At 42.5% G+C, this 12097-nt stretch overlaps 1 protein-coding gene across 1 annotated transcript in view; it reads right to left on the reverse strand.

Moving 5' to 3' along the window:
- LOC129818298 (high affinity cAMP-specific and IBMX-insensitive 3',5'-cyclic phosphodiesterase 8B-like) overlaps window positions 1–10669 on the reverse strand; it is a 59505-nt gene extending 48836 nt beyond the window's left edge. The window contains exons 1-2 of the mRNA XM_055874045.1: window positions 9411–10669; window positions 3599–3655 (exon numbers count right to left, since the gene is read on the reverse strand). Of these exons, the coding sequence (XP_055730020.1) occupies window positions 3599–3655; window positions 9411–9692 (339 nt within the window). The 5' untranslated portion in view covers window positions 9693–10669. The remainder of the gene's footprint in view (window positions 1–3598; window positions 3656–9410) is intronic.
- Between the last annotated feature and the right edge of the window lie 1428 nt (window positions 10670–12097).

Here is a 12097-nt window from a genome sequence, read left to right on the forward strand (position 1 = left end):
CTGTTATACACTGTTACACTCAGGGCAGGACAGGCAGAGAGATGGGCCTTTACTCCTAACTGTTCTACCACGCTGACTCAGCCAATCACAGTTCAGAGGTTAAGCCTCCATCTCTGCATACCCATGGCCAGACAGATAGAGGGATGAACATACGGAACAGACAGACAGGAGGCTGAGGCTCCTGGAGAGAGAGAGCGAGAGAGAGCGAGAGAGAGAGAGAGAGAGAGAGAGAGAGAGAGAGCGAGAGAGCGAGAGAGCGAGAGAGAGAGAGAGAGAGAGAGAGAGAGAGGGGTAGGCAACATCTAGCTGACTGGCTTTAGACCAAGTCTTGCTAGTGTGACTCCTCTTGGTGTAGAACCAAGGCATACAAAAATGTCCATTAATTATAATCCACACAATAATTCACATTTCCTGTTGCTGCAGGATTATTTTCCTACTGTACCAAACTGGCTCAAATTAAGATTCTACTTTATAGTGACCTACTACATCTCATTTTCAAGTCATCAATCTGATGGATTGATCAATGGATCATTCCTAATAGGTATGGTTTACTCCTCACCTCCAAAACGCTATGTAAATGCTTCTCCTGTGTTTTCAAGTGGTGGCTGTGTTTCTCGATATGGTTTCTTAAATTCCCAGTCCAAAGTAAGAGCACTACTGCAGTGGTCCCAAATGTGTTGGCCCGTGACTCGATTTTGATTTAAAAAAATGTGCGACCCCACCATGTAAAAATAGTGATGTAATCAAAGGCCAATGTTTACTTTGGGGCTATGACAGTCTATTACAAATCAGTCTGACAGTACGTTTGACAGTATTCAATCTGAAGGAAGTATGGTTTGAAGTAACTGAAATGCATCAGAAAGGTATTGGGAAGTTCAGAAGATCATCAGGCAATCATTTTGTATGATCTTCAGTGTCATCATTGATGATTTTCTTTTCCCCCTCTGATTTAGTGGCTGATCCTGTCCACTCTGTTCTAATGAGTCTTGAACAGCTTGTGGTCATTGTAGAGGGAAACAGAAGAGACACGTGTTCCTGAGAGTCTTGTCTTTTCAGTGATGGGGTCATAATATGTTGTAGCGTAGCCCTTTTTTGCAGTCAAATTACCTAGTGGCCTCATGGGTGGAATGTTATTAATATCTTTCATAATTTCATAATGAATAAACATTTTATTTAAATGTACTCTGAAAATCTGGTGTTTATATGTCAAACGGTTGTATTATATTTCAGTCTTCTGTGATGTACAGTATAAAGTGTAATATTGGGATACAAACTCAAAGTACATTTCAACTCTATATCTGACATGGTATAGGTCTCTTCTTTAAGCCCATAATCGTGTGTGTGAGGTATATACTTTTGTTTCAAAGTAGATTTGTTTAAGACTACCAAGAATCACTCTGTGACCCTGATTTAACCAACTGCAGTAAAAAGTTAAACCATTCAGAAGAGCCACATCTGTAGGAATAAAAGAGAAACCACTGTTAATTACAACCGCATCTACCGGCTATTGGAGGTTACTGATGTAACCCCGGTTCTATGAACCAAGCGCGATTATTGTCATTTTTTTCAGAGATTCTCTTCTGATCCCATTTTCAAATAAGGCAACCCCGTATGGTGTTGCGACCAATGGTTTGGGAAATGACGGGCTACTGTCTTATACAGCCTATAGTCAACTACAGTACACCCTCTGAGCCCTCTGGTAAATCATTTCTCTGATATAGGTGAAGTACTGTGACAGTGTGCAGAAATGAAGGAGGCAGAGATAAATCGATTTGGAGCTACAGTCTTTCCAGGGCTCAGAGGAAATGGTCAATGTCAGGAGGAAACTTTTAGCATGGAACTCTCTCTTCCAGAGCGTTTTTCTCTTTCTCTTTTCTCTCTCTTTTTCTCTGTCTGTTCTAATGGGAGGGAGGTAAAAAAGGAGGAGGGAGTACAGTAAAGTGTGTGACTGTGTGTGTGCGTGTGCTCCCTTGCGTGTGTCTGTGTGTGTGCGTGACTCTTCGTGTGTGTGCCCTCTACTGCTTTAGGAGAGTAGTTCAATGTTTTTATGGAGCGTGTGTTGAGGGCTGTATGGGGCCTCCTGCAGAGGCTCTTACACAGCCTGATAAAGAAGAATGGACGAGAGCTGGATATGAGGTTTGAATGAGGGCTGTAGGGATGGATGAGGTTTTATTTGGCATAATAAAGAGGAATGGATGCAGGGTAGAGCATTTCAGTATGACCTTTCTTTCCAATACTTTGAGTGTTGGATTAAGCCGGCCAGATGATGGGCGAGGTTTGCACTTTTGGGACTATTCCATTTCTCAACCAAGTGCAATGACAGAGAAGGCAAAATACAGAGACCTATGTCTAGATGAACTGTTCCACAACAAACAGAACACACCCCTGACCTTGAGTAACTAACTCTCCCTTTCCTTAGTTACACAACACTGTAAGGAGCCTGGGAGCTAATCTGGCCTTCTAAAAGGCTCACACTGCCTTAATCCCAATCCACAGGACACACATGCCCCAACCCCATCATTAACCCCAGCTAGCAGCTGGTCACTGTACAACTAAAACCTGTCTCAGCTCTCTACACAAGGCCTGGACACAAGAACCTCCACCCACACACTTCTATTAGGTTCAAAGTGTTATATAAATGCGCTGTCCTTATGCCATGTTGTGTCATGTGGTGTGTCCCTAAAAACATCATGCAATGATAGATCACATCCCATTCAGATACAGCTAAATCACATCCCATGGAGATACAGACACAGTCACATTTTATGTAGATAGAGATACTCCACTGGGCACAGATGACAATTCAACGTCTATTTCACACGTTGATTTAACCAGTGGGTGCCCAGTGGGACTTGTTTACAGATCTGGCTTCAAATATATGTATTTGATTATGTGTTATTTAAATTCTTATTTTCTGTATATTTGACTATTTTCAAATAATGTGGTCGGAATCAACTACTTCTATTGGAAGTATTTTCAAATAATTTCCTATAAATAGCCTACTATTTCAAAGTATTTTCAACTACTTATTTCAAAAATTATTTCAAATACCTGGGTTATTAAATGCATAGGAGTGTATTTGAGTATTTTCATATACATGCCAATACTTTCCAAGCGTATTTCTAAATACATTCCAATAATCAACAACATGTGTTTTCATATACAAAATATCTGAATACTTAATAAGAAATGTATGTGAAAGTAAGATTATTTGAACCCAGGTCTGCTTGTTTTATGCGTTTGCTTTATTCTGGGATTATGAACACTAACAATGACTGGTTGTAAGCAGCTCTGAGCAACAGCATGCCAAACGACTGAAATGGAAACGAAAATTTACACCCAAAAGTCATTATGGCAAATGACTCTGATTAGGCTTTCTAATCACTTCCTGTTCTGTGCCATTCAAAATGGCCACCACTCCAATGCCTCTTGTAGCTTGAAGAAGAGAGAAACTGCCCACGATGGGCTCTACCCCTGAACATGTAACTTCACTGAATGCATAACAAAATACAGCAGACTCTTGATAATTGACAGAGAGTGGGCACTAAACTGGAGCATGCTGTTATCAGGAGAAATACAATGTAGAGTGCAGTTTTACCTGAATAGGTTCTTGGGTCAGTCTCATAGGTCCTATACACTCTTCTGTGGCTGATACCTGAAACACAACCAGAGAGAGAGAGAATGAGTTCATGTTCAAACAAAACAACAAAACAATGAACACCAAGAGTAAACAAAGAGAGAGCAGAAGTAAAAACTGAAATGTAGAAAACAGAGAAACAGAGCACTGCTTACCATTTGACCCTCTCCTTCGAGTACCATACATGCCCTGCACCTCTCTCTCGATACTGCTTTTCCTCCTCTCTCTCTCTCTGATCCTCTCAAAGAATTAATACTCCATACTGTAGGTAAGTCCATAGGCAGGTATTCCTCAGGAAAAGACAAAAGCTCCACACTCCCGGGAAAACCTTCTTTAGCTTACTGAACCCTGTTACTGTATCACCTAGCAGGAAGGATTTCTGGCTACTGAACTGTTGACTAACGGAGCGGCTTAGGACGTTCCACACTCAGACACACACACACACGTACACGCACACAACATATTAGTGACGCAGCAAGAGCAGATCCATTACAAGCCTATTTACAGAGTATTAAGGGCTCTACTGGCTGGATGCAGACAGACAGGTGTATGTCAGTAATGCCATGTGGAGGAGCAGTACTAACACTGTTGATAGACTGTAGCTAACGCAGCTTCAAAAATGACATGTACACTACAGTACATCACATCACAGGCAATGACATCTCACACCAATACCTCACCCAATATGATCACGTTGACAAGTCTCTACATATGCAGAATGTCAAAATGACCCATATCTGTCTCTGTGCCTCTTTGGACATCAGTCATTAACTGCTTATGTCATCATCATCACAGCTCAATGACTCACTAGCTGTGAGTTAATTGTCCCTCTTGGCCCCCCAACAGAGTTGAGTGAGGCCAGCTCTGGTTTGCTGCGGTCACATCAGATCGATGAGGGGTTGTTTGTGTTTGTTGGACGTTAGTTAGGATCTGATGTATGGCCAATGTTGTATGGTGATTATTACCAACAATGAGCTCATTAGGGTCTCTGTGCCCTGTCCCTGTCGCTGTCTCTGTCCCTGTGCCCGTCTCCGTGCCTGTCTCTGTGCTCGTCCCCATCTCTGTTCCTGTCCCCATCTCTGTCCCTGTCGCTGTCCCCGTCTCTGTCTCTGTGCCTCCTCTGGTCCCTGAACTATGTAGGTGTAGCAGGACGGAAAGGGGCATAGATGGGTGTATAGAGAGCCTGAAGCAGTGACGGCTTAGAGCATAAAACTCTCTACGACCTCTCTTTAAAAAAATCTCTCACTCTCTCTCTCCCTCCCTTCTCTCTCTCTCCCTCCCTCCCTCCCTTCTCTCGCTCTCTCCCTCCCTTCTCTCTATGTCTCCCTCTCTCTTTCCATTCCTGTCATATTTTTTTTTACCTCTCTCTCGGTCTCTCTCTTTTCATGTAGTGTCCAATCATTTCCCCTCTCTCAGTATGCACCAAAGCTAACACTAGCCTATGTTTTTCCACAGTGCTGTGTGTGTGTGTGTGTGTCTGTGTATGCTGCAGCTCTGGCTCAGATAAAAGACTATGGCACCCTGAAAGCTCTCAGATACATTAGCTAACCCCTTAACACACATACATATACATTACACGACACATGCACACACACTCTCTCACACAAAAACAAAAAAAAACTTGCATCCTTTCCACTTCAAATTCTCTTTTAGCCTTTCATCAGACCACCTGGTAGCTGAGACCTGTCTGCCTGCCTGCCTGCCTGCCTGCCTGTCTGTCTGTCTGTCTGTCTGTCTGTCTGTCTGTCTGTCTGTCTGTCTGTCTGTCTGTCCATCTGTCCGTCTGTCCGTCCTGAATGTAGAAGAGGCCAGGTACATACTGTAACAGAGAACACAAGAGTACCATCTACCTGTGGGTGTGTGTACACGTGTGTGTGTATGTGTGTGTGTGTGTGTGTGTCCATAAGCAGTACAACAGGGTCAAGGGAAACGGGGATACCTAGGTCACATATAACATGTCAAAACAACAGGTACACATCTCTCTCTTTCTGCGTTCAGGACAACATTCAGTTGAACAACATAAAACAAATGCAGTGAGACTCAGTGAGTAACTTACATACATACTGCTCATTATGGGTTTACCTGCTCTAACTACTGTATCAGCTACCAACCAACCATACCTCCCATTTCCATAGAAATATATTACCAATATCTTAGGCTTCTGTAAAGCAGAGAATACGCTTCTGTAACAATGTTAACAACTGGTTCGTAAAATGTCCTTTTTTTCTCACCACATGTTGAAATGAACCACTGAATATCTCTATTTGACTCTAATATGATTAAAAGTCTCTTATTATCAGTTCATGTTCTTCATCATGATGAACAGACTTTGAGGGACTTACTGACTGTGAGCCATTATGGAAGTAACATTATACAATGTCTTCTTACCATGCAGTGTGATCTAACATGGGGAAGCACGGTCTGGACAGACTTAGATAACACTCTACATGGTCTGCATGATACAAGACACTTATCAACATGTAGTAAGACCTAATGAGACCACGATATGAATTAAGCATTAGAGACCAAGAACGTTTATAAATTGTACCAGTAATTCACAGAAGTGAAGTAGCAGAGGAACCAGGAACTGGGAATACAATGAGGGTTAATTCCCTAAACACAGCAGAGTAATTTTCCACAGTCTTGTCCCATAAAGAACAACCAGTTATACTCAGAATCATCTGACTGCTGCTACTGTTGGGTGAGGGCATTTTGACACGCACACACAAACACACGCACACCCACGCACGTGACGCATGCACACACACACACACACGTTTGTTTTACTATACTTGTGAGGACCTAAAAATGTATTCCCATTCAAAATCATATTTTCCCTGACTCCTAACCCTAACCCTTAACCATAACCTTAACCCCAAACCTAACCCTAACTCTTAACCCCAAACCTAACTCCTAACCCTAACCCTTAACCTAACCTTAACCTTAACCCCAAACTCTAAACCTAACTCTTATCCTAACCTTAACCCCAAACCTAACCCTTAACCTAACCATAACATTAACCCCAAACCCAACCCTAACTCCTAACCATAACCTTAATTCTAACCCTAACCTTAATTTGTACCCTAACCTTAAACCTAACCCCTAAGCCTAAAATAGCCTTTTTCTTTGCGGGGAGCGGCAAAATGTCCCCACTTGTCCAAATATGACTTGTTTTAATATCTTTGGGAGGACTTCTGGTCCCCACAAGGATAGTAAAACCAAATCACACACACACACAAACAAAATCTATGCACGGACACACACCCTTATCACCATAGCAGTCCTATAGAGGAATATTAGTGTGTGTTTATCTTTCACCTAAAGCTTAATACCAACAAGCACACTTCTTTCCACCTCTCAACCTCTCCCCAGATGGTTAGAAGGAGCCGAAGCACTGAGCTCGAGTGCACAAAAAACAACTAACTCTCTGCTCTATGACACATATGACCCCAATAAATAAACATGATTTGCTTTTCTGTATAGGTCATTGAATTTAATTTCTTTGAACCCCCCTTAAAGGACATCTATTTCATAATAGGCCTAATTTAATGGCCTTCATATAGTTGGTAGACTTTGTCCAGAAGGGCCCCCCATAAAATTAGCTTCTCAGAAGTTCTAGTCTTTGTTCACAAGACCCTGTGACTGGGGTGACCAGTGTCTGGGTGTGGGTGTGTGTGGATGTGTGTGTGTGTGTGTGTGTGTGTGTGCGTGCGTGCGTGCGTGCGTGCGTGCAGAAGAATCTCTTTGTCTTCTTCTACATTGAGTCATGACACGAGTCTAGGTTTAAATGGGTTAAATGCACCAATCAATGCCATGTCATTGGTGCTCTCTGCTTTCTGCTCAGAGAAAAAGCCCTCTGCTTCCAGCGCAACTAATGACTAGTAATGGTATTCCATCTAACGGCCTTCTGGAAACTAAGCTAGAATGGAACGGTCTCTCTCCAAGTGCAGATGCACATGACATGCCTCTGAGTCTGACCGGTGGACAATGACAACTATGTCCACACTAGAATGATTACCATGTTAATTTGGCCTCTCTCTAATAGTTGCTTATATGTTCGGATTGCAAAGCCTCTTGAATGAATAATAATACATCATTATTTATTCAACTTACATAGCACTTTTCATTACATAAATATTCTCAACATGCTTTAAAGCAACAACAACAAAAACAAGTAATTCATGAAAAAGTTAATGAGAGTGTCGGGAAAGTGATGGGGATCTAGCTGAGTTCTATGGAGGGTTTGTGTTAGTGATATGTTGTACTTGTGACAGAGGTCATGACCCAAAAGACCAAGAGTCATTACTTATGCAGATATTAAGAAAAGTAAACAAAAATGTGTTACACACCGTGTACACACGAGCTACAGCACCTGTTCAAAAAATTAACTAATCATCGTTTTCCTTGAATTAGGTTTGTTAGTGCTGGCCTGCAACAAAAAAGACTGCCAGATGGCCTGACGACACAGGCTGTGGGCGAAGCCCTGGAGGAGAGAGTGTACAGAGTACAGGGCAACATGATCAGCCCTCTCACATGTGACTGTTCACACTGTTCACATCACAACCCTGCTCTGCCCTGTCCGCCTGGGTAAACAACCACTGTAGCAACACAACAAGACACAGACACACACAGCCGGGTTTTGGTGACCAATAGTATCAATGATACATTCTCATCCCAAGAAGACAGAGAGAGAGAGATCAAGAAAGAGAGTGAGAAAGAGAGAGCAAGAGAGAGACAGAGAGGAAGAGAGAGAGAGAGTGTGAGAGAGGAAGAGAGTGAGTGAGAGAGAGAAAGAGAGACGAAGATATACCACATTCTTACATCTCTATCCCTCTCCCTCATCTATCCTCAACTCATGATACAGTTATATAAAGGCCATTAAGTTATTAGGCCATAGTGGGATGTTACTGTGTGAGGTTTGGGACCTCTCTGTCATATGGCCTACATAGCACTGTCTCAAACTGATGCCATTAGAGATGAGCAATATCAGTCTGTTAGTCAGTCAGTCAATGAATCGGTCGGTCTGTCTGTATTTATCAATTAGTCAATCACTGTTTATTTGTATAGCGCTCTATGTACACCTATACATTTGTACATTTGTCACATAGTTCTTATCAGCAACCCAAAGTGCTTTATGATGCATGACTGAGACCCAGATGGTACAAGTGTCACTAAACTATTTTGAACAATGAGCTTTTATGAGTTAAATTATAAAGTTAATTATCTTGGACTACACTTTCACCATGGTGCTACTCTCACTCACTCACTCACTCACCCACCCACCCACCCACCCACCCATCCACCCACCCACCCACTCACTCACTCACTCACTCACTCACTCACTCACTCACTCACTCACTCACTCACTCACTCACCCTAACCCCAACCCTTCAAAAAGAAAGTTGTGTTTATGACACCAGATGACAAATGTCACCAGATGAGATCTTCCATCCCTATCTTCTATGAATGTATGATTAATCATTCCAGCTACCTAGGATATGTCTGGGCTATGCCCCAAACCCAGCGCACGATATTTACATATTTCTACCTCATCACGCTGATGGATCACAAACAATCATAAGAAATTCCATGAACACAAAACAATCACATTATTCATGAATGATATCAGACTAGCTATCCCCCATGCAAGACAGAATGAGATTCGTGTATAATTGGTTTTAAAGCAGATACTTGATAAGATACTAGAATATAATGGCCTTCTGAATAGCTTCATTCATTCCTTGTGATTGTGAAAAAGCAAACCCCTATCTACCTTGACACTGGTGTGACTGGTCTGTGTCTCGGCCTCGATGCAGATGTGTCCCCCGCTGTTCCCTCTCCTCTCTCCGTGAGATTTGTTCCGGGACTGCCTGGTCTGGTAAGTGATTACCGAGGGGATGGTGTCGGCCGCGTCCGTCTTAATGAACAGCCCATGGAGGGTGGCCGCGGTGCCCTGGGATATAGTGGTGGTCTGGTGCGGAGAGTTGGACTCGTCCGAGTCTCGGCAGTAGATCACGCCGCTCTGGGAGACGTGAATGCTGGGAGCGCAGCCCATGCCTCACCGCTGGTCCGGAGCCAGATCTCAGATGACAGTAAACAGCGCTCTCTCTGAGTTATCACTGTCCCGGATGCCTGCCGCTGCGCTGTGGCCGCTGTTCTCTCCGATCATCGGCTGCTCCTTGTTGTCTCTCACCTCTCCCTCGTTGGCCGGTTGAGTACGTCAAGAGAGAACGAAAGGTGTTTCATCTCTTTAATATCGCCGCTGAGCTTCTCGGCTCCGTTAATTAATTAATGCATGCGCTCCTCCATCCGTTATTTGGAGTTGAATGTAATTTCCTCTGTGATATTCCCTAGTGCTGCAGCGTTCAAATCCACTCCATTTAGTGAAAAATGATCATCATTGACGTTATTATGTATTACAGCATACAGGCCTAGACGTTATGTCATTTCATGGCTCGCAATAATGTTGATTAATGATATGATCTTCTCTAGACTATATAGCCCAGGCTGTGCGAACGTAACCATTTGCAACCATCAGGCTATCCTTATGTTGGTGGCGTAACAAAGACGCTATTTTTCTCCTTATCCTTTTCATCATCATATTGATTGGATTAAAAAAACGCCGCGTGAAATCGCTGTATCACACTGGCTAATTTCCTCTTCATCTGGCCATCGCATTTTATTGTCTGAGGTCTCTCTCTCTCTCTCATCCACACATCATCGTAGGCTGCTGTCATCCAATCCAGGGCTCATCGCAGTTGGTCACCACTGGTCAGCAGTTTCCTCCCCGCATTTCCTGGCGGTGTGAATGGATCCAAATCATTTCCAAAATTGAAGATTGAGCCTATGTCAACTAGAGACATGATCTATTATCTGACAATCTATCTAAGAGGCTATTCATCAATTTGGCTATTTCACGTGCCACTGCAATTATACACAAACACAGACAAGAGACGATAGACAAATAATTTGATTAAAAAACGGTGTGTGCGTGTGTATGTGTGTGTGTGTGAGAGAGAGACAGAGAGAGAAAGAGAGAGATATGGTTGTAAGAGATTGTGTGTGTGTGTGTGTATGCATAGTCCGCACACACATCAGACATCACACACATCTCATCAGAGGTGGCATCCTAATGGTAACCAGGTCAAACTCTGGAACCTAGTTGTAACAGGGACCTTAAGGGTTGCCCTATTGCCTGGGGCAATTGCACTGAGCAGTCGGGTGAGTTGAGCCTGCTCTAAAGTTGCCCCAGGTGAGTTTATTTTACTGAAAACAACAACACTGTACACTGTTAAAATAGTATAGCCATGTAGTGTAGTACACATACACTGATATCTGGTGTTTGAATATAAACCCAATGTAAGTGTTAAAATACACTGAATGTATTTCAAAACAGAATGGAAGTACTCTGAAACACTAATTCTCTTGTGCTACTTTTTATTTCTTACTTTAGTTTATTTAGTAAATTTCTTCTCAACTGTATTTCTTGAACTGCATTGTTGGTTAAGGGCTTGTAATCAAGCATTTCATGGTAAGGTCTACTACACCTGTTGTATTCAGCGCATGTGACAAATACAATTTGATTTGATTTAATTTAAAAGTACTTCTTCAATCTCAATATTGGTGGGGGGAGGGGGGTTTGTCTTGTAAAAACCATTGTTGGTGTTTCAGTGGATGTAAGGTAGCATCAAAACAAAACGGTGTACTTGATCATTGATCATACTGTGTACAATGATTTTGAAATGCCAATGGTTATTGCATAAATGGCTCATAATGTCTGGAATCAAACACGTGGTTTCCATGTGGTTGATACCATTCAATCGAATCCATTCCAGCCATTATTATGAGCCGTCCTCCCCTCAGCAGCCTCCAGTGATGTAGTTGTCTGTCATATTGAGGTATCTAGCTATAAATTAATCCTGATCAATCAAATGGATAGGTATAAGAAATAATGGGATTTCCAAATGCCCTTAACTAGGTGTCTTCGCTAGACAGAGAGAGAGGGGGGAGAGGAAGAAATGGTGAAAGATGGAGAGAGAGAAACAGAGAAAGTTATTTTGCAATGTTTGCTTTACTTGACCACAGCAGAGTTCAATATTATAGAATGTGTGTCAGTATTCTTACAAATATGAAAATCTGTATACTGTATGACACAGATACGGGTAAGAATAAAGTAATCTTCTCTCTAACACTTTAAATGTTTGGGGTGGACCTCATCGGACCACTTCAAATGTTAGGGGTGGAGCTCATTGGACCACTTTGAATGTTAGGGGTGGAGCTCATCGGACCACTTTAAATGTTTGGGGTAGACCTCATCAGACCACTTTGAATGTTAGGGGTGGACCTCATCGGACCACTTTAAATGTTAGGGGTGGACCTTATCGGACCACTTCAAATGTTAGGGGTGGAGCTCATCGGACCACTTTGAAGGTTAGGGGTGGAGCTCATCGGACCACTTTA

This window comes from Salvelinus fontinalis, chromosome 21 (assembly GCF_029448725.1).
Source record: "Salvelinus fontinalis isolate EN_2023a chromosome 21, ASM2944872v1, whole genome shotgun sequence".
Lineage (NCBI taxonomy): Eukaryota > Metazoa > Chordata > Actinopteri > Salmoniformes > Salmonidae > Salvelinus > Salvelinus fontinalis.